Source organism: Acyrthosiphon pisum, chromosome A3 (genome assembly GCF_005508785.2).
Source record: "Acyrthosiphon pisum isolate AL4f chromosome A3, pea_aphid_22Mar2018_4r6ur, whole genome shotgun sequence".
NCBI lineage: Eukaryota > Metazoa > Arthropoda > Insecta > Hemiptera > Aphididae > Acyrthosiphon > Acyrthosiphon pisum.
In genome coordinates, this window is record NC_042496.1 from 34929099 (window position 1) to 34956481 (window position 27383).

Consider the following 27383-nt stretch of genomic DNA (forward strand, 5'->3'; position numbering starts at 1 on the left):
TTTGGCTATTATAATTTTTGTATTTCACACACATTTATGAACATTTAACCAATAATTATGAATTATTAAAATATCTGAAGAAGATCAAAATAAAATATACGCACTGCATGGCATATCCACCAAACTCATTATCATTATTTCCGTAACCCATTTTTCATTCAACATGTTTCCATGAATTAATACTGAAACACACCTACCTAATAACGAGGTATACTCGACATCAACTGTATAGCAGAGTGGTTACCTCCTTGCCCACATTTTGTAAATTAAGTTATAATGCAATAACTTCTAATTCTTTATTATTATTATAAAACAAAATACAGTAGTATTTACTACTCTTAGGTAGATCATAGGTGGTATTAACTATTGGGTGGGTGTAAGTATTAACTTTACTACACATCTTTAATGTAGGTACTTAAAATTGTTTAACCATTTATCCAAAAAAAGTCATCAAGCAATAATTACAATGTGTTTTATTTAGTAGTCTTAATAAAATATTTTAATTTAATTTTGTTTAATTTATTTATTTAATATAAGTGACTAAATGGTATGCATATTTATTAATATTTAAAAATTGTTTAACTTAAATTAGTTTAAAATGTGTCTAGTCATTGAGTATAATTCATATATACAATATATACTCAATGTAGTTACGCAGAATAAGTGAACAAAATTGTATTAAATTCTACTTTTTAGTAATTTTTTTATGCATTATAAAATAAAATTTTCACTTTAAAATATTTCATTATTATTATACAAAGATTATTAAATATTTTTTAACCATAGAATCCGTACTGTAAAGATAATTTTTTTTTTTACTCTCTATAAAGAAGTTTCACTTCAATAATAAAATAAAAACTGAAATATTAATTTTATTTTAACAAACCTTGATATAGAATAAACTAGGAGTCACCAATTAATATTATTGAAGAGCCACATTAGAAATTTTGAAATTGTTGAGAAATTGCAGACATTAGTGAAAACCAATGAACAAAAATGATAAATTACAACACTATAACGTTTAAATAATGGTTAATACTTTTTTTTCTTGTCTGCGGGCCACTTAGTGACCCCTGGAATATACATTTAACAAGAATTTCTGTTAATCAGAATAAAATGTAGAATAATAAAATAAATACAAATTCTAATTATTTAAAAATCACTTTATTTGTGTTAAAAAAACAATTTTAATTAACACAAATTATTAGTGTCAATGTTTGTGTTATGTTAAAATAGGTAAATAGTGGTTCTGACTGAAGCATAAAATTGAAGGTGAATAATAGCAACTAAGGGGCTTAATTTATTGTTTATCATCTTTGTTAAAACAAAGTGACTTATGACTATTGTATGATTTGCCTACAAATTTGACCAATTTATGTTATTAATTAATTAATTAATTATGGAATTCAGGGTATTTTTGAATTACAGAAAAAATAATATCTGATAATTGATAATATTAAAAGTATATGCAGTTAGAGATTGGAGGATAAGATTTTTTTACACATAACACTTTAAAGCCTCAAATGTTGGTCTCCTAAGCTGAATATACGGATATACATTACAAAATGTAAGTTGATGAAGTTTAACATACTTTTATAATATTATTATAGTTAATAAATGCTACAGCTATAAAATATATTCGAAACCTATCAAATGTATACAAATTGTGCATGACATATTTTGAAAATTAAGATTTTATCCTGTACATAAATGTCAAATAGGTTAATATTTCTATTAATAATTTAGTGTGAACCAAGACATTTTATAAATTTTGAAAAGGGCTTTTCAAAAAAAATTGTAAATGTTTATGGCATATGAAAAAATAAATAGCATAGTAAGCTGTTTTATTTAAAAAAAAAAATATGTTAATTGAGCTTGTCTTAATTGGTTCAAATTTAAAACAGCATTTGATTGAGTAATATAATATATGTGAGTAATGTTTTATTTTTCAAATTTGATAAATGATTTGTGTGTATTTAAACTGAAAGTTTGTGCGTTTACTTTGAAATTTTTAAAAAATATGTTGTTTTTTTTTATGTCATCAAGATTAATTGAAGTTTTCACAATTGATTTTTAAAAAAAAGCGATTTAACCTTAGTTTTGAAAATAATAAAGTCAAACAAGGTTATATTAAAATCATGTCACCTATGTAAATATTAAGTTATTCACACTGCAATAATTGCACATTGTGTAATTAGAAGATAACCAATGAAACCAATTAGAATTGTTTCATAATTGTTGTCACTCGAACAAGAATAATAAATATAATATAAAACATATTATATGAATATAAGAGTTGATCAATAACATTATTTTACTATTTACTTTTAATATTCTTCTAAAAATGATAATACAAAATGGTTTTAATCTTTATAATCATAAGGAGACAATGTGGTAAATCCTTTGTATTTCTTTTTTGTTTTTAATCCAGTAACCAAGTTGGAACTGCGTGGGAATGCAGTGACACCATCAAACATTAGATCTGTCTCTGGGTGGAACCTATGATAGTTTGATATTATATGGAGATTAGGGGGGAGTTCACGATTCTGAAGTGCATCATATGGTACAACTGTGTCTACAGGTGTCTCATAAAATTCAAATACATCACCTGTATAAAAAAGAATACAAATAAAATAAATTGAGCATTATAATTTAGTTTTAAAATTTACCTAAAGTATTCATAGTATGTAAAAGCGAATTTGGTACTTTATGGTCAACCAATTCTTCACATTTTTTTAGCAAACGGATTTTTTCATTTTTATTTAGTTGGTATGACTCTTTGGTTTGATTAACTGTATTATTTGCTATTTTTATTATGACGTTCTTGATATCTAATGGAGGATCATATTCTTTAAGTGGCCTTAAAAATCTGAAAATTCAAAACATAATATTAATTATAATTTTTATAATTTCAATCTATAATAATTTGAATTATTGTTATAACAAATAAAATTATTTAAATATATATCAACTAACCCTCTTGATGCTATGGCTTTTGCATTTCCTTCAAATTTGCTTCGTGGAGGTACCCATGGTATACTTCTTTTAACTTTTTTGTGTAAATGTCTAACCTGTGAATAAACAAAATAAGTTACTGAGCAATATATGTAGTCAATTTTTTTATAAGCATTTTAAGTTCAAACTTTGACAAAATCCATCAAAATCATGAACATTTTCAAATTATTTTGTAGTTAAAAGTTTGTATATGAATATATAATTTATACTTCAAGTTTTTTTTTTTTAATACTTATATAGTTGTATTATACCTAATATTATGGCATTTTGGAAATCTTAAGAAATAATAAATAGAGTTACTGAAATTACTGTTTTAATGTAAATGTTAAAAGATGTTATAATGTGCTATTATCAATTAACGTGTTGACCCAAGTACTGAATTTCAAGTAGACGAGAAGAAGTTGTAAATGTTTGATAATGTTTTATTTATACATTCACATAGTACACATACAAGTTTAAATAGTACTAAATACAATTTTGCATACTTTACATAAAAAACAACAATTAAAGAATAAATAAAAAGTAATTGTTTCATGATTTATGTAAAAAATTAACAAATAACAGAAAAACATGATTGTTAAAAATATACTGTTATTTGTGTAGTGAGTTTCTTCTTACTAATATTGTATTTTAGTGATACAAAATTAATATTATAGTTGAATAATTTTTTTTTTACAATATTGAATATAATATAACTTTCTGTAGTGAGTTTGTTCTTAATATTGTATTTTAATGAATATAGCTTAATGAAATATTTTGTTACAATATTGAAAATAATATGACAAGAGACTAAGCAAGGGTTAAGTTATCCAAAAGCATAGGCGTGACTAGACTTCGTCGGCAGGGGAAGCCTAGCTAATGATCGGCGCTACTTTATTAGTGAACCGAAAAAAGCTCTATATACCCAAAGCCGTATTTTTTTAAGCCCTTCCCCTCCTCAATAAAATATTTATATAATTTATAAAAAAGTCTATATTATTATCTATTAACAATAATAATCTACCGTAACTTCAGATATATTAATCATAGGGATCAAAATGCCGGAAAATTTCAGGAAAAAATTGAGAAAATTACAGAAATAACCGAATTTTTGCAAAATTAAAAATTAAAATAATCTATGTAAAAAAAACCATTTTAAAAAATAGATAAGGAAACTTGTCACAGTCATTTCACATTTTATCAATGTATTATTGTATTAAAATTTAAAATTTAAATATTAAATATATTACTACGGATATTTCAGTATTTGTTCTAAAAATAACGTAGTTACATATCGAACTGGTATATATTTGAGAGGGTGTATTTCCCCGAAAATAAATCACCCGTGTTATTAAATGTTTTATAATTGATATAACTTGTAAGTTGTAGAAAATATATAGACAGCGCACGATTGAAAAATGAGTAATGACAATATTAATTAATAATTATTAGGAAAATACGTAACAAAACATCATTGGCGGAAATGCGGTATACGATAATATATTTTTATACCATTATAAATTATTTATTATTATTTTCCCAATTTTTTCGAAAAATTTGATCCGTATTCATCTACAGCCTTGGGATTACACCACCTAGCTACAAATCAAACATATTAATACAACAATAATATCAATAATATCTACATGCGTACCGTACGTATACGTACCTATACGCGTCGTCTGTCTCAAGTCTTTATAGTAAGGTTTTCCAATTTCCGAAATCAGGAAATCAATTTGACAATGTTAAATAAAGATATTATCTACCTAATTTTGTTGAACATATCTTTGTAAGTAAATTATTAAAAAAAAATTAATGTTGTGACCCTTCTGATTTAAAACTCAGTTGACCGGCACCTTTCAAAAATTGCAGGGGCTGCCGCCGTAGACACGCCTATGTCCAAAAGGCAAGTATTAAGAAATGTAAGTTTGTAAGTTAATTAAACTATTTATGTAAAATAAATACAAACCCCCCCCCCCCCCCCGGCCCATTTACAAATTGTCTTTTAATGGATACACACAAAATAAGAGTTATATTGGAAATTAAAATAATTGTTTGAAATTGTTGTCAGGTTATAATTTAATGTTATTAAAAATATTGTATATTATGAATATTTATGAAAATTGTTAAGTTAGTATAAAACACGGGAATAAAAATAGTCGTAATAATAAATTTGATTTCGGTACTTTGTATTGATGTTTTTACAATATTAAACCAAAAATAAGGATTTCGTTTATTCTTGAATATATTATAAGTATAATAAAATATCAATAAATATTAACGGTTCAGCGATTAAAATACTCTCCAACAAAATGACACTACGAAGTGTAATTAATTATTATGTTTTTTATTCTAATGTTGGATACTTGTATCCAAATAATAAATATATAATTCAATCAACATGCAAACCATCAACCAAAGATAATACCTAATAAATATTTATATTTTTATATTCGTCATTATTATTGTTTTGTTATAACTTATAATATTATATAGCTTACAGAAGTACTGTCAGTACTCAATAATATTATATTATAATATGTAGTATTTACTATAATACTAGATTAGTGGAAATATAAAATTGCTAAATGGCCATACGAGGAAACTTTAAACTTGTGAATTGTGATTTGAGGCTACAATTACTGACTATAATAATAATGACTACGGTCTATAAGTTATAATACGATTGTTTTATCCTAAACCACATACATATATATATATCTTAAACCGTGGTCCGTGTGCTAAACCCAAACAGTAAAATATTATTTATAATAATTAAAACATAATAACTACTGGTACAGACTACAGAGTTCAGTAAGCGGGAAATTCATGCCTGTCATGTCAGTCGGCACTGGTATGACGGTGGCGGCGCCAACCAAAACAATATTATTTTATCAATACACTAGATTTGATAATGATTTTCTTACACCGACACCGCCAACAATATTAAAATGATAAAAAATATCATAACAATAATACGGTCACGATTTTCATATAAGACTGTAAGACAAATCCAGTTACAACGTCAGTTATCATCACCATCATTTTTATTTTTAATAATCGTTACGATATCGTTGTTGTCTTGTTGGTTCACTGGCAAGTACGGATCGAAACCGATTTTTTAATCACACACGCGTATTGTTCGAAAACTACGGCCATAACCTTCAAAAGGTTACATCGTCCAACAAGACTTTAACAGGACGAAAACAATTAAAACACGTACGATATTCTCAACATTCGTATATGTGTAGTAAAAAATTGTATCCATATTCGACAATATTATCTTTGCGATCTCGCGAACTGATGTAATATTGTCGCGGTTGTCGCGAATTTTTATAGTTTTACCTGAACATTGAATCGGTCATGCAAAGTCGTGGTGGCACCGTTGTTGTTGGCGTTCGCTGATAACAAACGTAGTAAGGCGCCCGGCCGATTTAAAACATATCCGGCCATCATCGTCGCTGTCGTTGTAGCTTTCAAAAATAAAAATAAACTAAAAGTAATCTATTAAAATATTGTCGATTTGTTATCATCAGAAATTGCGTACATATCATGAATTCGTGATATACCTACTCTGGTAGTGCGGCGGCGGCGTATGTTTTTACCGCAGTGGCCGCAATTCTGGTTACCACTGTGTTAACCATGTGACGGGTGTTGAGCCAATCGGGTGCGCGGGTCCTTCGGGTTGCGAGTGCGTGCGAGAGTGAGTGCGTGCGTGCGTGCGCAAGTGTGTGTGTTGGTGTGTCCGCCATTTTACGCGACTCGCCGTCGTCGAACATGAACAACAACGCAGCTCCGGGCGCATCGGATAATGATTGTCGCGTTTCCGGCCTGTGATTATGTCCGTACGCGTTATTGACGCACGTCCGTCGTTCGGCCGAAACTGTTTCGCGTATACCGTCGCGTCGTCGTGGTCGTGGTGTCCGCGGTCCGCCGGCGCCTCAGCCGTGGTGTTTGTGTGACGTCCAAGACGTCGCCGTCGTCGTCGCAGCAGCCGTCGTACCAGGCAAAATGTCCAATGAAAAATGACTCACTCCAGCCATCAGACCAACGGTGCCAGCTTGGAGGATTGCCACACAAACTTCTTCGCCCTGGTTAGTACTTAGTTACCATTAGTGGCATCCGTTTTACATCGTTTTTTCATTAAAGCCGCGTAGGTAAAAGGTAATTTTTAATCAAAGGTATACATGATATAGGTATTTTACGCATATAATGCTTAACCGTCGGCTATTGTCACTACTCACAAGTGCAAAACTAAAATATGTAATTAGCCCTTATTCTCCGCCACTCATTCATACTCCATCAAACATTCCTCCATATAATGTAGCTCCCCTAACCTGGGGACCGGTATCCATCAGATGACAAACTATTAACATTGTTGATGTGTTTTTAGTTGTTTGTCACCTGTATAATGCAATTCCATGTAACAATAATTCTTGCTCCAACAGATCACATAGCCAAATGTTTACATGTCTATGTAGTTTCAGTTGTATTGCTCATTGGGTTATCCCCTAGGTTTTCCCAGAGCTTTTCTTTGCCTGTTGGAATACAAATGCGTAGTACAAATCTCAATGAAAGTCTGAACACTGCAAGTAGAACTCATTTGGGGCATATACCCATTGACTGTACATGTTGACCTATTTAGAAAACTCAACTTTCAATTATTTTTTGTTTTTATATCAACCTTAAAGTCTAAGGTCTTTTTAAACATTTGGCAAATAACTGTTGATAGAATAGGTGGTCAGTTTATACAATCTATTTTATTCAAATACAATCATTGTCAGTACGTTGTCACCTGCTCGGAAAGATAAGATAATAACTTAATTCCAGTGTGACTATCGTTTATTTTATTCAAAACTAAATCAATCTTTTTAAAAAAGAAATGGCGTCTCAGAAAAGGTCTGACAAATACAAATGCCTAAGTAGATACCTATTCAATTTTATTAATCTTTTAAAATATCCTTAATTTTAAAATGATTTTTATTACCTATTACTATGCTATTCATTTTTATTTACTTCGCTATTTCAAGTTATGATATTTGTGTACCCAGTTAGGATTTCATTAGTACTGTGTTCCTAAATGATAGACGGGTCATACGTTTTTAGGTCATCAATGATAATAGATAAGTATTTCTTAATATTAAATTTAACTTGTTTTCCTGTTCCAATTTAACTATCTAAAGATTTTTCTTTATTTGCTTATATAATTTGACTTATACATGATACCTTGGAATTCATGATATATTATATACATTGACATATTTTGTTTCTGCAATTACTTTTAAATAAAAGACGACTATAATTTTTTATAAAGGTTTTCTATTTTAAATATATCTTCATCTTTACTAAAATATGTAACCTATGAATGTATAAGTATCAAGCTAAATTTTGATATGCAAGTAAAATAATTCTGAGAATATTATTAAGGTGTTACCTAATTACCTTAATGTTATGTTAAAAAAATTTAATGTATAGGTAGGTACTTAATGTTCTCAATTCTTATTTTTTTAAATAATTCATTGTCAATCATATTTGTTTTAGTGATTTTAGGTAGGTATATCATTTTGTAATGGTCACTCCATTTTATTGCCAATTTAGATAAGACAACAAACAATTTACTTTTCACATCATAAATATCACAAAACTAATGTACTAAATTGAATCAGAAATTTTTTTTCTGAAATCATAGTATTTAGGTAGGTCATAGCCTGTGGATACCTAGTAATAATATATTAATGTTCATTTAAAGTTTTAAAATTTGTGTTAGTTGCTATCTTTTATAATTTATAGAAAACTTGAATCAATCGGTATTTTTTAAATTTTAATCAAATAATCATCCTAGTTGTTCTGGTTATTTATATTTTCATATAGCTATTTGATAAATTCTTATTAAATATATGTATATTTGATCGCTTGTTCACTTAAAAGAAAGAAAAAAAAATATGCATTTGTAATTAATATAGCTACCTACACATATTTTTTTAATTTCAATTATTATTACGTTATTGCCCTTAAACATCTATTAAGAATCTTACAATTTTGGAAAGTGTACCCAATGAAACCTACCTATGTTGAACTCAGAATTATAGTATTAATATTATAATATGTGGATGTGTATTAGGTAGGTAGTACAAATAGGATTTTATTTAAAAAAATAAAATGTGGAATAATACCCAACAATACAATTTACATTCAAAACAGATGTTCATTTTTCTACTTTTATTTTAGTAAATGATGTATCTGTGCTCTATTCTTCAGTTTATGTGTACTAATACTTGCCATTTTTTTTTCGTGGTATCGAAGACTGGAGGAGGAACAGCAGTTGCTGTTTGCAATACCTCTCCCAATAATTGCCATTTAATTAATGTACAGGTTGTAAACACAATTGATCTTTGAAAATAGGTTCCCTGGCTAGTTAGTATAATATTTATATTAGTGATAACTGATAAGAAAATAGCATAAATACAAACTTGAGAGTAAAATGTAATTTAATATTAAGTTTATTTTTTTTACCATTGTATACCTGTCATTTATTTTATTTTAGTTCAGGTGTTCAATTCTTAGATTTATAATTTGTAACATTGAGTATTAATAAAAACTAGATAAAAATGATTGAACTGATATACTGAAGCCTATAGTTAGAAGAAGTTAAAAAAAAAAAATGATAAGATGTACCAACTAAAAAATAGCATAGTTAAAGCATTATTGACTATTTAGTTACTTAAGTAATATTGGACATTGTCTAGGTTTTATTTATTGGCAAGTGTCTGTAGGGAAAATCTTTCAATGTTTTTGTTTTGACCAAGTCAGATTTCCTTACGTTTCCGAGTACTATCATAGTGGTAATGTAATTATGTAAACAACTGATTAGATATTCGTAATCAAAATCAAAAAAAAAATTTGTTTATCTATAAATTAAGTAAGATATATGCCACCGGATACAGTTACTGTGCGATACCATCACCGTCCACCTCTAGTCAGACTGTCTACTAGGTCCTGTCAACGAACTAAGTCTTATCAGGAGACGAGAATTTATTTCTTGGTCGCTATAAATATCTACGAAATCTCATACGGGGAGATAGCACTTTAATCGAAAATGTATTTTTGAACAATACTGCGCTTATCGTCAACAACATAACGGGTCCGTGGCTTTCGTTGTTGTTATTATTATTGACTATTTCTTTATCAAAACGCGGCGGCGAGACGCGTGCACGTAGATAAGCGGACGCATGGCAGTAGTAAACTTTGCATTCACCCCGTGAAGACAATATCGATGATCGACTCCGGGTATTCGTAAACTTAATCAGTAGTTCGAAATCTACAAACCTTGATGTTCAATGAGAATATAAATTATAATTATAATACCTATATTATATTAATCGGTTTCTTAAAAACATAATTCTGTAAACATTTTTCCCCCGTAAAATACACACAATAATAAATATAATATATTATCCTCGCCACTGTCTACTATAAGTATATATTACGCGCCTCGCGCGCGCGCACACACAGAGGCAATGTCCTGCGTATTTTCAAACCGCTTTCAGTGGTTCCCAAAAGCGGGCGGCCGACATTATCAGTTGTTTTTTTCATTTTTTTTCCCATCCGAAAATTTCGTAAACATTTCCGTATCGGTTAAATATTGATTTTTCCCGCGCCCGCCGGAAGACCTCCGTTGTTGTCACCGCCTCCACCGCCGCTGTAAATTCGTCCGCCTAATAGTCGCACGCTCACATTTTCTTTCTTTATAGATGTGCCCGAAATGTACATTTACTGCTATTTTATACATTAGGCACTTCGTCCGTGATCCACAATAGTAATTGTAGTAAACGCGGGGCGGCGACGACGAAATTCATAATATTATTATTGTTTGAGCGTCTACGGGACACGACACGACTCCGTTGTGTACCGTGTGTGTATATTACAAAATATCGAAGTCGTATTTATTAGACTGATTTCATTATTTATAAATTTATAATGTTTAACAGGTTTGTCAATGTCCTGCTCGTTTTTTTTCACAGCCATCATCCGTGCCATATAATATTTAATATTATTATTTATTTCTACTGTTATATACATTTAGATTTTAGATCTCTCTTTGATAAAATACATCTCTCGAGTCTCGAATAGTTTCCTTGGCGGTTTACGTCGTCAAAGTATACATCATATAAGTCTGTTCTATTAGTCACACGCAGACGAGATAGCCACATGGCCATCGATTGATTTTTTTTCGATTTTTCTAAATCATTCCGTATAAACTTTATTAATACAATATGTCTGTAAGCGGCTCTCGTTCTATTTTTCGACCGGGTCCTCCCTCTTGTAAATGTGGCGGTGGCGGCGACGGCGACTATAGTTGACATACTCAAGAATTCCGTGTGTCTGCCTTCGCGTCGTTCAAGGTGCACACATAATATTATAAAATATTAATACCGTATCATTATGTTGTTGCGTGCCGCATAGTTGTAATAATGTGCACGGATTAAAAAAAAAACTGGATTATTGTTGTGCGCCGGTGGGGAGAGTTGTCGTTGTCCGTAGAGGTGTTTCACCCTTTACGAGGAAAACTATTCGGAGGGATAATACTATTATAAGTATGATTTCGTTGGGGTGATAAACGGTGGTGGTGGCGGTGGTGGTGGTCTCTTCGGCGTCGCGGCGGTAGCGTTTACTCGATAATAAACACGTTTGTAATGAGTGTGTGTACTCCTCTACTCCACCAGCCTGTAGTGGATAATAACACGGCACACGTATAATGTAATCATTGCCGCCCGCTATCGGTGGGCCCGCGGCCGGCCGTCGACGCTCCAAAAAGTGACCTGGCCGCAAAATAGGCGTTCGCCCCTCACCCGCCTCGTCCGTCTAGAGGTGCACCTCTCGCTCACTATTACACTACTCACTACTGACGTTTTCGCCGAGCGCTGACTGAGGAAACCACCTTTGGCGGCGCTCGATTGTTTGTCCAGACGTTTTTATTTAATTTTTCTCGACATTGGATAATCGCGGATTCGACCACCGACTGTAACAGTTCTTTCACCCGTTCGCCCCCTTCACCATTCGACACTCACACCCAAACCCGTCGTATCACGGGTCACTCTATTATCGAATATCAGTCTAGTTCGTGTTTACTTTTCTCTCGGTCGCAGGGGGGGGAAGCCAACTCGTTGACTATCACCCCACCCTCACCCCACCTTTACTATGCGTGGCGCGTTTGTATTACGAACATACAATAAACTTAATACTTTTACATATTATCATACATTTATACACATAATATTATTATTGTATGTAACGTGTGCTCCCTCGGAGTTTCACTGCTGACAGATGTTCTTTTTTCGGGTCGACGGAGCCGCCATCGTGCGGACACGGCGTGAAAACGCGATTATATTTTAGTAGGGATAGGGTGGTGTTTGTGATGCGGTTGCGGTGTACTGTGTAGAACTGTGGTGGGACGCCTACAGCAGTAGAGCCGTTGTCGGTGGCGGGGGGCGACGTTGCCACTCGTTCGGTCACGGTCGGCGATCGTCTTGCGCAAAAATCCGACCGGCTCCGACCTCTTTCACTTCGGCCGGTGTCGTTACGCCGTACGATTTACATGCAGTTTCTTTTGATCGTATTGTTGTGTCGCGGTGGAGGGGAACCCGCTGCCGCCGCTACCACTGTACCTCCGTCGTCGCCGACACCTCTGTAATTCCGCGTACCGTAACAACCGGACGCGTGCAGTGGTTACCAAAATATTGGAAAACATCACGATAACTCGACGGTTATTTTTTATGATATTATTATCGTTTCAACCCCGATTTTTACAATTTTCAACGATACATAATAAAACAAACGTTTAATACACACTTATTTTTATTAGGGGGGGGGATGATCACTGGCCATCACCGATGTTCACCATCTATTCGACATCTATATTCCATAGGTATTTTGTTTTTACGAACGAGGTCACGTACTCTCATTTTATGTACATATATTTTTCTTTTGCCCCCCACCAAAATATGCAGCGACAATGATTCCTACCCGGTGAAAACGGTTGCGCGTTCTTATAATCCCAAACCTAATTGCTAGTACTTAATATTTTCTGTATCGTTTCCTTACACTTTTACATTTTTTTCTCCTCGACCCTCGTATCCGTCGTTTTCTCCATTTTACGAATTCCCCTTCCCCCTTGGGGCCAAGTGTTGCCAACTATTCTCCTGCCGAACTGCTGAAGTCCACAACTACTAATTTTATTCTACTATAATTACGGTATGTCGTGGGTGGCAGCCGTATCCTGTGTATACGACCGACGACCGTGTCGAGAAAGAAAAGGAGAATCAATTGTGTCTGAGACACATCATTCAGGTTATTAACACCGGTCGGCTGCCGCCCGCCCCCGCCACCAGTCTACCTGCAAGGGTTAACGGTGTCTTCTTCTTGCAGTGTTCGCTGGTAACTTGTTTACGCGGCGCGCGCTGCCGTAAAATCTCTGGTAAATCTAGAACACCACCCATTCATACACTAGGTATAAATGTATAATATTATAAGCATTAACTGTGTTTTTAGAGATCCGGGGAGCTGTACTTTTAAAAATATTATTTGCTTATTGGGTTACCCAAAAAGGCGCCTCCCATAACAAGTTATTGTCTTTACCGTCTATTATTATATAGGTACACGTACGAAGAAACCACAATTGTTGCGTGCAAATGTGAAGACTGAAGGTGTTTGGTGGGTATTTAAATATTATGCAAAAATACCATTTCTACATTTTTGAAACTCTTAAGGGTGTTGCAACCCACGTTACAGTACGCACTACTACTTAAAATTATTATTTATTTTTTTACTCCTGCAGGAAAAATGTTTGCTTAAAAGCACTTGTCGGAGCACTCGTTTGTTTCGTTGGCGAAAAGGCCTCATCGATTTTTCTAGTCCGAAATTCACTCGGTGACGAAGGAGTTAAAAGAGGTTGATATAAACGTTGAAAAATATATTATTTATGTAAACGTCGTTTGCGCGCACATACGCGCCTACACCTACCCGTCTTCCCCTGTTATTGTTTATCATATTGTTTGGCGCCCACTGGAATGTGATGATCCGCCGCACGCACATTGAATGTCCATCGCAACATACACCGGCTGCGGCGTCGACGACGACCTCCACCGTTACGGTTTGGTGTAGTAGTAGTAGTATTAGTAGTATAGTGTATGGTCTAATTGAACTGGTCTGTCTCGGGGGGTGGCTTAGAAGCCATGCACCTCTGGCAGTGTCTCGTAATTCGTCGATCTACTTTTGAAATATTTAGCGTGTATAACGCCATTGTATACGTCCGCTTTCGCCGACGTGGACTTACGGGGATCGTCAAGTACTAAAATTATATATTTTATTTGTGTTCAATGTGAATACATGAGTGCGCGCGCGAAGGGAGTATATCGGCGTGACGCCACAGGGTCGTGTCGTGTACTCGTGTCTCGGCCACCAGCGGATATTGATTTCGCGACTAACGCGCGGAAGTGGGAGCGGCGGGTCCATGTCTTTGGGAAGACGAGGATGCATAGTCGATAATGCCCCCTCACCGCCGTGCACTACTTCATCACGAGAACGCGCACTCTTGCCTTCGCCGACGTTCTCGCGCCTTTTTACCGTTCTGCCTCCACCTGAAATCTGTGTATTCGGATGTGGGGATTTTTTTTGTTTCGTTATCCTGTACACGCACGTCAATGATTGTACTTCACATTTTCATTTATTAGCCGTTTTATGTATATCGTTAATGCACATAACATATTGTACGCTTGTACAACTACGTAATAATTAAAATATTATTTCGTAGGAAATAATACGATTTCTCTCGCTTTGCGCAACGTCGTATCAACTCTTATCGGACCGACCTCTGGCGACCGCACGTGTGCCGTAACACCGTTCGGTTGTCTGCACGACCAACCCTTACCACTAACCCGACCACCGTCTCGTTCCACCCTCTAGCAGCCGCGTACTTTACACTCACCACTGTGGCTGTCTGTATTTAGGAGAAACGTCATCACCACGTGCCTTCTTAACAGCTCGATCAGTGGTAGCCTAGTTCTCTTTATTGTTCAAATTGACAATACCACCCATTGGCGTTCCGTTCTGTCGTGTGCTTTTCTAGAATATTATACATTTTCGTACCCGCTAATTTTAAGTATTAATCTCACCGTGATAAAACGGTCAACGTTTATATTACAGTTAGATTTTGCCATACCACAGCCAAGACGAATAATTTAGAGAATAACTGAGCATATAATGTCAAATAATGTACATTTTAATTTTGAGAAAAAAAAACACATTACTTAAGAATTATGATAAATTAATGGAAGATCGGACATCGGGACATCTACTTGTATGGTGTCCAGGTAGTTATTTATTATATTTTGTTTGTTTCCGTTTGTAAATTATACAGTATAATTTGTGATGTACAATAACATGTTGAGCTTATGGCGTCGAACAATTTCTAGGTGCGGGATAGTTACCAAATGTAAACTACTGATTTTTCTATACTAAATCTATTGTATTATTTATTATTATTTAAAATTGACTTCGTAAAATCTTAGGATTTTTTTATATGTGTACAACTGCCACAAGTTACATCGTATCCGGATGTAGCATTTATATATATCAATTTGATCATGCAGTTTCTTGAAGCATTGCTTTAGGGTTGGGTTTCTGACCGTGAATACAATAAACAATAAATTCTGTAAAATGAAAAATTATTATCAACGGGTACCTATGTATGATTTGTTGTGGTACATGTTAGCTACATCATTATTTAGTACAATATTCTCCTCGCCTTAATAAATGTTTTTTATCGACCAGATACAATTAATCCAGTTGTGCTAAAAGAGCACGAGATTCACTTTTTTAAAGTTGGTACAGGGTTGAGAATTATTTAGATCCAAAATCCGGAATTCGGGATGATATTGAGAATATATTTTTTTTTATCATAAAACTGTTAATATTGTCGATAAATGTATAAATACCTATCTAAATAATAAATAATCTCCCGTATGTTTATCACAATTTATGTGACCACTACATTCTCAAGGAAATGCAAGCAAATATTTACAAAAGTATCATTTAAAGACTATACATAAATCAAGTATTATTTAGTACCTAGTAAACGAAAATCCGAATTATGACAAACTCATAACTTATATTATTAGTGTAATCATCTATGTATATTATGATCTAAGTAACAATCTATAACAGTTATGGTACAGGTCACAGGTTTGGCCATCCCTCTGTGCAGTGGCGTAATTTCAGTTTTTATTAGACAAGGGCAACTTTTCACTGCTTTTCCGACTCAAAATTCCTTCCCCCCCACCATATGACACCACTGCCCTAGAACATGTCTATGAGTGTAATTCTTGATTAGATTTATGAATGGGCCATCTCATTGCGCTTGATTTTTTCATGTAAAAAATTAATTGATATAAATTCAGAAACCCTAACAGCATTTTTCTCAAATATTTCTTTAATTCTGATCCTAGGCTCTAGTTATAATTTATATTCATATGAAACATAATATACTACAATAAAACATTGTTTTGTTTTGTATAGTCTGAATATTGAAATAATAAATATTTAATTCTTTTGTTTTATTCCTAAATAGCTAAATTAGATCTAACTATACAAAGTTTAATTAAAAACAAAATAACTAAATAAAAAATTTATAATTTTAGACTGACTTATGCGGCATAAAATGGCGTAAGTTTGTACATTGTTCACCTGGTCCAGAAGGACCTCCTGACTGGGGAGGTGGTCCTGGTGGCGGAACCAATGCCTGTGGCTCGGTGCTTGAGGATCCTGTGTTATCTAGTTATACAAGATGTTTAACACATGATATGTTGGCTGTATGGCGACGTGTTTCATTACCGCCTGCCAATTCTCAACAGACATCACTTGATCCCTTGGTTCCTGCACCACCAACACCCATACCAGCTCTTCCACCAGCACTTTCTTTGAAAGCATCGAAAGAACTGTGGATATTTTGGTATGGTGAAGAACCAGATCTGACCGGACTTGTTTCTCCTCAACTTTTACTCAATGGTAAAGTCAAATATTACTAAGCTTTAATAAACTAAAATATCTGATTCAAATTTTAAAATATTATACTTATTATTTACAGAAGGTGATAATGGATCATGGGAAAGTGGTCTATCGTATGAATGTCGTTCACTTTTATTTAAGGCACTTCATAATTTAATTGAAAGGTAAATTTGTTTAAAATGATTTAGCATTCAATGTATTCCAAAAGTTAATTTTAAATTTAAACTAAATCGTGTCCGGATTATTTCAGATGTTTAATGTCAAGAGAATTTATTCGATTAGGGAAATGGTTTGTACAACCTTATTCATCTTCAGAGAAGTTAGATAATTTGAGGTAAGTTTACTTGTAAAATAAATACATTTTACCATAATTAAATGTTCATATTTTTATAGTGCGAGTCATTTGTCATTTTCTTTTGCATTTTTTGTCCACGGAGAAAGTACCGTTTGTGCTAGCATCGATGTTCGGCAACATTCTGTAGTACGAACTTTATCAAAAGAACACTTAGCACAAGCGTCTTCTCAACCTCAAAGTGGATCAAATATTCAAGGTACCTATTTCTATTATTTTTATTATTATTATTATTATTTAACTATCTTAAATTTAATTCCATAATTCTAGTAATGCTTGCACCATTTGGCCTTGCTGGTACATTAACTGGCCATGTATATAAAAATATGGATGCTGAAACTAGCCGTATGATGGATGAATGGAGTCATTTTTATCCAGCTGTTAATAATAATGGATCTAATGAATTATCTCCTGCAGTAGAAGTTTTAGTTGGTAAGTCTTAATATTTTCACTAGTTTTTAATTTGTCATCTTCAATTCTTTTAACTTTTATAATTTAAAATGTTACAACTTTTTACAACTATTTGTTTTATTGTACTTTTTTTGTAGGTGGTGTAAAAATGAGATATCCATCATGTTATGTTTTGGTAACTGATTTAGATGACAGTACTGCTGAGTTATATAAAAATCAGAATACTAATCAAACAACTCCTCAACAGCAACAGCAACAACAACCACCACAGCTGCATCAACAACCACAGCAACAAAGTATTTAATTTAATTTGTTGATTAATATACCCAATATAACTATTTTAAATTGAATTTTTTATTTTTAATTAGTACCTAAACAACAATTGTTTGCGACTAAGCATCAACACCATCCAGATACAATAATATATGCTTTGGATAATGCAGTGGCATCCATACCTGAACGAGCTTGGCAAGATTGTGTGCTAGGACCACTACACACAGAGCAGAACCCCCCATCCAGACCTGAATCACCAACTATAGGTCAATGGCACTTATCCGATCCATTACAAAAATTAACATGTTCCTGTACAAGGTAAGATGATTTGTATTTATATGTTGTGAGTGAGATGTTAGTGCGATGTTTGTCTTTTGGAGCTTTGGAAGTCGATTGGTTTTTGTTATTTGGCCGGCTATTTACAGGTGTAGAAAAATGAGTTCCAAGCACCAGACACAGCCAATCGGCACACCATTCCATAGACGCACTCCCCTCCCTGATATTTTCGTCACTCAGCAGCCGCCACCCGATGCAAACAATGCCACCCTCAGGTTTGTCTATTGATGAGACGCTTGGGAGGTGAAATGGTGTTTAAAAGATATAAAACGAATCTTATATTTCTAAACAGGGTTCTAGTCTATCAATTTATTTCAAAGGCCTTTAAATAACAACTGACAGTCTATCATATATTTCTAATCTATATTAACAATTTTTATGTCTAGTTTTTTTCGTAATTTATTTATGAATAGTTAAAATAACTTTAAATTGTTTTGAATTTGAAATTGGGAGTATTTTACATTAGTTTATTAATTGTGAACGTTTGAATTGTAATATTTAATAATTACTGAATATTCAATATATATAATATATTTATATTATAATTTATAATAACAATATAATACAAAAATAAATGGCATGAAATGGTGGTGGTGTTGGGTATATAATTAAAATATAATATACATTTTATATTGATATTATGTACATAATTGCATGAACTATTATATTAAAAACAACTAATATAAATGGTTTTTGTCCCCCATTTTCCAAATAATAAGCATTTTAAAATTAAATCTTCATTGAATAGATATTTTAATAAATGTTTAATTATTTTTTAGGTCTACACGTCTTTGTCCTACAGATAGTCCTTGTGGGCTAGATTCTGTACCACCTTTGCCTTCAGTGCCAACCCCTCCATCAGCTGGACAACCAGCGCCACTTTCAATTCCTCCTCCAATGCTTAGTCCACATGACGAAAAAATTCCTATTACACCTCTTTCAGTTGACTTTCAGCCTAAATCTGTATCATCTGTCTCCAACCAAGTATTTTCACCTTATCCTTCATCGGCTCCTGCTAGTCAGGAACCTGTAAAATCTGGACGAGAAAGTAACTCTGGCACACCTGCACCACCTAGTAATACTGTAAGCATCCCAGCAACAACTCCAACTGCAACAACGCCGGTTCCAATGCAAACACAAAGTTCAAGTGCTTATATTACGTTAAAACGACCACAGCTCTCATCTAAAGATTACGAAGCAAATTTGGTCGAAGAAGAAATAATGCCGTCTAAACTTTTATATGATTATTCTTGTATTGATGCTTGGTTATATCATCCAGTAAAGAAGTTTAAGCCAATTGTACCTAAACAAGAACCAATCACGAGAATAAATAATGTGACGGATAATCCAGCATCCCCTCCACAAGTATACATTAGAAGAGATACTAGTGTACCTATTCTTCCAGTAATTTAAAATTATTATATAATATTAGTATAGATTAATTTATTAATTATTAATTTATTTTAAGGTTGAACCATCTGAAATTTCAATAAATAATTTTAGCAGCTTTGAAGAATTAAGAAATAACGCTCTTAGATTTAAAGGTGGTCGTTCAGATCCATATGAATTTGATGAGGAGAGTGGGGCTTGTTCTAGCAATAATATTATGATGTCTAGTGATTATAAACTTAATACTTCTATGGCTGTGATGAAGGTAAAATATTGTTATTTATACATTATTTTTTAAATTTTATTATAAAAAGTTTGAAATTGTTATGAAAAAGCCTCTTTAAACCTAATAATTTTGATCTTTTTTTCTTTTAGAACGAAGATATCAAAAAAGAATATGATCCTGGGTTAATGAATGGTAATAGGTGTACAAGTGATAGTATGCGGGACCTTGATCATATGTTTGACAATTCTGATGATTTATCTAGTGATGAAGCTGTGGCTGCTGTAAGCATTGGGATTATCTGAATTTCTTTTTCTTTTTTATTTTATTTTTCCATTAATTATAATAACATTTATAGTTACAAATGCAGACACCTCCTGGCTCAAATAAACCTGATGATTGTCTTGGAGGAGGATTGACAACACTTTTAGTGCGACCGCCAAGAGGTAGTGGTGGTGGCAGTGGCGGTGGTGTGTTAAGGCCTGAAGAATTAGTTAAAATGTTTCCAACTCCTCCATCGTTAGAACACAATCCTATAGCATCTCCGTGTCCTGACATAGATCTACTTCCACCTCGTACTTACCAAACAAATTCTTACATGGGAAGTCCTCAACATGATCACATAGAAGTAGGTTATTCTAAATAACGTAATTAGGTTTTATTAATATTTATTTGTTTTTCATTCAATAGGATTGGTCGTATGTGTACAAACCTCCAGCCATAGCAAAAATGGTTGGCTCTTCAAAATATGCACCTCTCACAAATCTTCCGAGCCAAAATCTATCTCCGATAACAGTACCTTCTTATAAGCCTTCCTCTTTTGTTTACCACGCCTCGTCACAACCTCAACAAATACAACATCATCCACCACAGCCTGAAAAACCAAATCAGTAAGTTCAACATTTTATTTGAATGGATTTATTTTTTAGTTATATTTTGACATTAAGTAATAGTGTGTTATTAATAGTTATACATTATTTTATTGCTAAGAAATTATTTATATTTTATCAATATAAATATTTCTAAATTAGTTCTGCGTTGCTGTTTTTAACCTTTTATACTAAATGAGATTTTATATAAAAAATATAAGATACTTTTCGTATTTATAAATACAATTATTTATCATTTTTTAAATTTTATAATTTTTATAAATGTAGTAAATGTTTTATCTTTTGGTTAAGTTTTCATTAAAAACTTTATAGAGTGGCAGCGTCAATGGTCCTTAATAAATTATGTCAGACCTACATAATAACTTATTAAGCAAAATTATATAATATAATATAAACTAGTTTGGAAATACTGTTTGTTAATTGTACATAAGTTTTAATTCTAAAAAAAAATCATATATAGCTTGTGTGAAAATACGAAAACTATGAAAAAATTAATTAATAATAAATTGTTGAATTGTAAATTCTATTAACTGACTTATCATTCTTCAAAAATCTTACTCAGTAATCATTAATAACAAACAAGAAAATAAGTAAAGCACTCTTTTTTAAGCAAAATTTTAATAATAGTTTAATTTTGGTTATGGCTCCATAGGTTATCTCCAGAGTACATGTTATCGATTGGTTCGTTAAGTGTTTTACAAGGTCACCAAACCGAAATCAACTAAAGTCAAAATTTTGACCATCATTTAACAGTTTAAAATTAAAATGAATACTAAAAAAAAACCTGGTGGAAGTTTATATGGTATATATCGACGGCCCCAACGAATAGTGTCGTATTTCAATTTTTTTTTTTTTCAATGTGGTGTTCCTGTTTTTCTGGATTTCCAACGAAGATGGTAGTAACTTAATCTTATTGTTCACAATATCTTTGTCGCCGGATAACCACAAAACAGAAACACCACATTGAAAAAAAAAAAAAAATCGTAAAAGTGAGTTACGACACTCTTCTTTAGGGCCGTCGTTATATACTATTGTGGACACTCGCTGGTATAAGAACACAACTTATGGTGGTACCTTAAATATAATTTTCAAAATGGTCCTAAAAATAGCTCAAAATTAGTCTTATATTTTCATAATTATATTGCTTGCTGTAAATTAAGTTAAATATTCAAATTTAAGGAGTTCCTTAACTGCCTTAATTTTAATTGTGTGGTCTTATTTTCATTGATACAATTTGAAAATTGTTTTATAATTTTAGGATTGTACCTTCTCCGGCATCTTCCGCTAATAACAATTTATTACCAAATATGAATCGCAATAATCATTATCATCATCCAATTATGATGAGTCCATCACCTCATAGTACACCATGGCCTGGAGGAGGAAATCAATACCATCGACCACCACAACAACAAATACAACAACATCAACAAGTGCCTCCTCCACCATATAGTCCTGCACTTTCACAGCATCACAATATGAATGTTGTACCGACAAATATGTCTCCACCTGTACCTGAAGCTAACTCAATTGTTGTGAATGTTTTGTTAACTGACTCACTACTAAATGTCTTCCGAGATCATAATTTTGACAGTTGCACATTGTGTGTATGTAATGCTGGTCCAAAAGTGGTCGGTAATATCAAAGGTACAGATGCAGCTGTTTATCTCACTCATACTTTAACTCCTAACGGATACTCATCTCAGTATCAACAGCATCATATGTCTGTTGGAATACCTGGTAATTATTACGATTTTTATAATCATGAGTAATTTACTTGAATTTAATTATTTTAAATTATTTTAGGTGACGAGGATGGAATCCGATGCAGTTGTGGTTTCAGTGCTGTTGTGAACCGCAGATTATCTCATAAATCAGGATTGTTTCCCGAAGATGAGGCTGAAATAACTGGACTTATTGAAGATAGCCCTGCACGTGTTGATGATAACTCTATGAACCCAGATGTTTTAGAACTAGTTAGGGAACAATGTGCTGCTGTAATCTATAGTTCTTGTAGTTCTCTAGTACGAGCAGCAGCAAAGTTTCCTATAAATCATCCTCCACAAACTGCAACTGTCAATATGTTAGAATTTACTGATACTAATCAAGTAGCTTTACTAGCTCTAGAACAAGGGAGGTTGGCTAAGGTTTGTATAACAATATATTTCGTAGTCTAGTAGATTTTTTTGTTTTATAGATTTTGAAGTATTTATTTACTTATTTTAAATATTATTTTGTACAGCTGGAAGGTGGAATGAATAATCATTGGCAAGTCGAACATCACCGTTGGCCTGGTCATCACCAACAATCATTACCACCATTGAATAATAATTCTCCCCCTGTGCATAGATGGGCTTACAGTCAAGCACCAGGACCTCGTAGCAGTAGGCAGCTTATAAGAGTTATGAGGACATTACAACCACTTTTACAAGAAGCTATTCAAAGAAGAAGTGTAACTTCCAGGTTATGGGAACCTTACACTGTCACCGGACCATTAACTTGGCGACAATTCCATCGGTTGGCTGGTCGAGGTACTGATGATAGATGTGAACCACAGCCAATCCCTCCAATTCTTGTTGGACATGACAAAGATTGGGTAGCTGTTGCTCCTTTAGCACTTCATTATTGGGATAAATTATTACTAGAACCATTTTCATATTCACGTGATGTTGCATACATAGTTGTTAGTCCAGATAATGAATTTATTTTACAAAGAACAAGAGCGTTTTTCAAAGAATTAAGTGCAGCTTATGAAATCAATCGATTAGGTCGCCATTGTCCAATTACAAAAGTATTACGAGATGGTATTCTTAGAGTTGGCAAATCAGCTGCTGCAAAATTAGCTAAAGAACCTGTAGACGAATGGTTCTCAATGTTGGGTGAAAATCATCAATCATCCATGTTAAAATTATATGCCCAAGTTTGTCGTCATTATTTGGCTCCACAACTTTCTCAATTTTCTATGGATAAAACTTTATTGGATCCACCAGAAGGTAGTATTCCAAGACCTCCGCCTTCTCCAATGCCACCACCAGCATCACTGACACCTAACTCTGTGGAATCTCCTGTTTCATCTAATGAGCGTGCACCCACTCCTAAGAGTGATGGGTTAGATGATTCATCTAGTGGTTCACAGGCTGACAAAAGTTTTAATAGTAATGGTGATAACAGTCACTGTGAAGAAGATGATGGAGAAGTACCAGCCATAGTTATTTATCTTGTTGAACCCTTTTCAATTGGCAAGGATAGTAGTAACCTTGCTAGGATTGCTTGCCATGGGCTTTTACGATGTTATAATACAGTTTTGGCTACACTTCCAGAAGCTATAAGATCAAATATTTCAGTGCAGGTAATTTTTAATTGGCAAACAAAGAAAAAAAATTGTTTATGTTAGTATATTAAAATTGTGAATTTCAATTTTCAGTTAATATCTTTAGAAAGTGTTTTGGAACTCGGTCGATCCTCAGATCATCTTAAAATGAGTGATAATATGAGAACCTTAGCCCTGTCTGTCTTTAGTCAATGTAGGCGGTACTTAACTCACACTGCTAACATCAAAGCCTTAACTGGATTTGGCACGGCAGCCATGACTGAATTGTTCTTAAAAAATAAAGATGTTCGTATATATTTAAAATGTTCATAGTTGGAAAATAGTTTTGTACTTAATTGTTTCATGTGTTTTGTTACAGGAAAAAAGCCGAACAGCATATAAAGCATATACTCCCCCTTTTATTTTAGCTAGTTATAGAAATAATAAAACTGGTCGAACAGATAGTGGACTAGCTGGCGATAATGGTGGTGGTGATTCATTATCAACCCTTGGTGGATCCAATGGGACTGGTTCTCCTTCAGGTACTGATCAACAATGTTCCGTGCTTTATGCCAGTTATTGTATATCAGAAGATCAAAGGTGGATATTAGCTACAGCAACTGATGAACAGGGAATTCTATTGGAAACTGCCACAATTAATATATATGTACCAAACAAGTAAGACATTTTCTTTTATATTATGTTAATGAAGTAGTTATATAATATGTATTTAATCTTTAGTAGGCGAAGAAAATCTCCAGCCCGAAGAGTTGGTTTACAAAAGTTAATGGATTTCATCTTAGGTGTAATGAGTCAAAGTGTAACACCTTGGCGGTTAGTTGTAGGTCGAGTAGGAAGAATTGGTCACGGAGAACTTAAAGGTAATTAAACAATATAAATTAATTTTTATGTACCATTAAATACATATGTATAACATGTTTATTGTAGGTTGGTCGTGGCTATTAAGTCGTAAAGCATTAATGAAAGCATCGCGTCACTTAAAAGAATCTTGTGGCCAATGCAGTCTGTTGTACCAAAAATCTGATGTACCTTCTGTAGTCAGCGCGTGCTTAGTTTCCTTGGAACCTGATTCTTCATTAAGACTGATGACAGACCAATTCACACCTGATGAACGCTTTAGCCAAGCATCTGTTGCTTGTCAACTCTCTACACCACGTGATGTTTCAGCAACTCATATACTAGTTTTTCCGACATCAGCTACAACACAGGTAATTATTTATAATTGTAAGCTGTTACTAATAATCCATCTTACATGAATATTTTTGATGTTTCAGTCCTCACAAACTGCGTTCCAAGAACAACAAATTAATGGTCCTGAACTTGGTGATGATGAATTATTCAGTGCATTTAATGAAGAAGATATGCAAAGTATGGAGGGCATGGGTGACTTCAATGACATATTTAGCACATGGAATGATTCGGATGCTGTGGGAAACACGAGCTTGGGGCTTCCTAGTAGTGGTGTTTCCGGGGTTTTAGGTGGTCCTAGTAGTAATGTTATAGGAGGTGTTATGGGTTCTGGATCATTGGGTGGTTCCATAGGAATGAGTCGAGGGTCAATGGGGCCCAGAGGTGACTGTTCTTCTCAACCTGGTAGCCCACCGTCTTCACAACCTTGTAGTCCTTATACTTGTGGATCTTCATCATACAGAGTAAGAAGATAATTGTTGTGAGACAAATTCAGTATCTTATATAATATGTATTTATTTTCTATTCAGAATGGTGGTAGTTGTATTGATGGCCACGAAGAAGTGGGAGCATTACTCCAACAACCACTGGCTTTAGGATATCTAGTATCTACCGCACCAACGGGACGTATGCCAACATGGTTTTGGGCATCATGTGCACCTGACATAGAGAAATGCAGTCCTGCATTCCTTAAAAGTGCATTGCACATGCATACTGTGCAATTACCTAATAATGCTGATCCGGCAGCTGCAGATCTCCTTCATCCCACATCTGCGGTTTCAGCACATCCACTAGATTCTCAATATACCACAGACGTCCTAAGGTAATAGCTAATAATCTAATCTCATGTATGTCAATTATTGGTGTTAATTCAATATTTATACAGGTATGTCTTGGAGGGTTACAATGCATTATCATGGTTATCATTGGACTCAAACACTCATGACCGGATGTCTTGCTTGCCAATACACATGCAAGTACTAATGCAGCTTTACCACACTATGAATGCTCTTATATGACGGTAACATGTTTTTCGAATAACATAGTAAAATTTTTCGTGAAACATTTCCTCTATTGTTTCAGCTAATTTTAGGTCAATTAAGGTGATATTTAATTAATGTAAATTTTTAGCTTTATTTTAAGGAAAATATATAAAAAAAAAAAAAAAATGAAAAGGAAAAATAACTGGACACCATTTTAGTGTAGACAAAATGTTAATTACAAATTTTTAACAAATAACATATATGTAATATCTAGGTACCAATGGATAGTAAAATTTTTTAGGGCAATTTTATTTTAAACAGCGCGTTATAGGCGAATTGTGAATGTAATAATATTATTATTGTTCTTGATACATTATTTTTTTCTTTTTTTTAATGACAATTTCTGTTCAAATTGTCAAGGAACGAGTTACCATAAAATATTGTGTCGTTTTAATGGTTGTTCATATTTAAGTTTTTTTTTTGTATAATATAATTTATTTCTCCTTTTTTATCTTACTAAATTATTATTTTTTTTTTTTAGTAAATGTCAATTTTAGTCACATCTAAATGTGATTGTTGTTGTGTTTAAATGTCTTAGCTTTATATACTTTTTTTGGGCTTTTATTTCCCCTTCCCTTTCGGTTTTTTAAATCGGACTACTTGTATAATATTTATTTATAAATGTATTTTGGTTTATTATCGTATATTATTATCATTATTGAATTGTACATATATACATATATATATATATATATATTTTATTAACTATTTATGTAAAATATTTATCAAATTGACCAAAAAAGAAAAAAAATCCTGTAGAAACTCCAACAGAATTGTAGCCAATTTGAACAAATTAAATTATATATTTATTCTAACCAAAGTCAATATTTATACATAAAACATTTTCGAATAATAATGAAATTAATATTATAATAAAATCTTTTTAGTTTTT

At 33.0% G+C, this 27383-nt stretch overlaps 2 protein-coding genes across 3 annotated transcripts; one reads left to right on the top strand and one right to left on the bottom strand.

Annotated features, from left to right (window-relative positions):
• Positions 1–2304: 2304 nt before the first annotated feature.
• Positions 2305–6798, bottom strand: LOC100166172. The gene is made up of 5 exons (XM_008188420.3): positions 6568–6798; positions 6340–6487; positions 2977–3071; positions 2670–2869; positions 2305–2608 (listed from the first exon to the last, which is right to left on the bottom strand). The coding sequence occupies exons 1-5, from the start codon at positions 6771–6773 to the stop codon at positions 2364–2366; spliced, it is 894 nt and encodes a 297-aa protein (XP_008186642.1). The 5' UTR covers positions 6774–6798; the 3' UTR covers positions 2305–2363.
• Positions 6799–6949: 151 nt separating this feature from the next.
• LOC100163445 (mediator of RNA polymerase II transcription subunit 13-like) lies at positions 6950–27369 on the top strand. 2 transcript variants are annotated; one of them, XM_008188421.3, is made up of 24 exons: positions 6950–7088; positions 16689–17055; positions 17135–17219; positions 17306–17389; positions 17449–17606; positions 17678–17839; positions 17956–18114; positions 18187–18409; positions 18517–18642; positions 19207–19831; positions 19896–20081; positions 20192–20323; positions 20398–20667; positions 20730–20929; positions 22188–22669; positions 22736–23076; positions 23172–24278; positions 24354–24545; positions 24619–24917; positions 24981–25120; positions 25188–25468; positions 25535–25912; positions 25979–26271; positions 26335–27369. In XM_008188421.3, the coding sequence occupies exons 1-24, from the start codon at positions 7020–7022 to the stop codon at positions 26465–26467; spliced, it is 6492 nt and encodes a 2163-aa protein (XP_008186643.1). In that variant the 5' UTR covers positions 6950–7019; the 3' UTR covers positions 26468–27369. The 2 variants fall into 2 exon arrangements, with proteins under 2 accessions (XP_008186643.1, XP_008186644.1); XM_008188422.3 differs by lacking the exon at positions 18517–18642.
• The last annotated feature ends 14 nt before the right edge of the window (positions 27370–27383 follow it).

Bases quoted from the DNA above. Each gene is read 5' to 3' on its own strand.
- LOC100166172 (XM_008188420.3), bottom strand. From the start codon at position 6,773: ATGTTCGACGACGGCGAGTCGCGTAAAATGGCGGACACACCAACACAC. The intron at 6,488-6,567 runs GTAGGTATATCA...GATTACTTTTAG, and splicing joins GCCGCCGCCGCACTACCAGA to TTTATTTTTATTTTTGAAAG. The intron at 3,072-6,339 runs GTAAAACTATAA...GTTTATTCACAG, and splicing joins ATGACCGATTCAATGTTCAG to GTTAGACATTTACACAAAAA.
- LOC100163445 (XM_008188421.3), top strand. From the start codon at position 7,020: ATGACTCACTCCAGCCATCAGACCAACGGTGCCAGCTTGGAGGATTGC. The intron at 18,410-18,516 runs GTAAGATGATTT...GGCTATTTACAG, and splicing joins TTAACATGTTCCTGTACAAG to GTGTAGAAAAATGAGTTCCA. The intron at 24,546-24,618 runs GTTCGTATATAT...GTTTTGTTACAG, and splicing joins TGTTCTTAAAAAATAAAGAT to GAAAAAAGCCGAACAGCATA.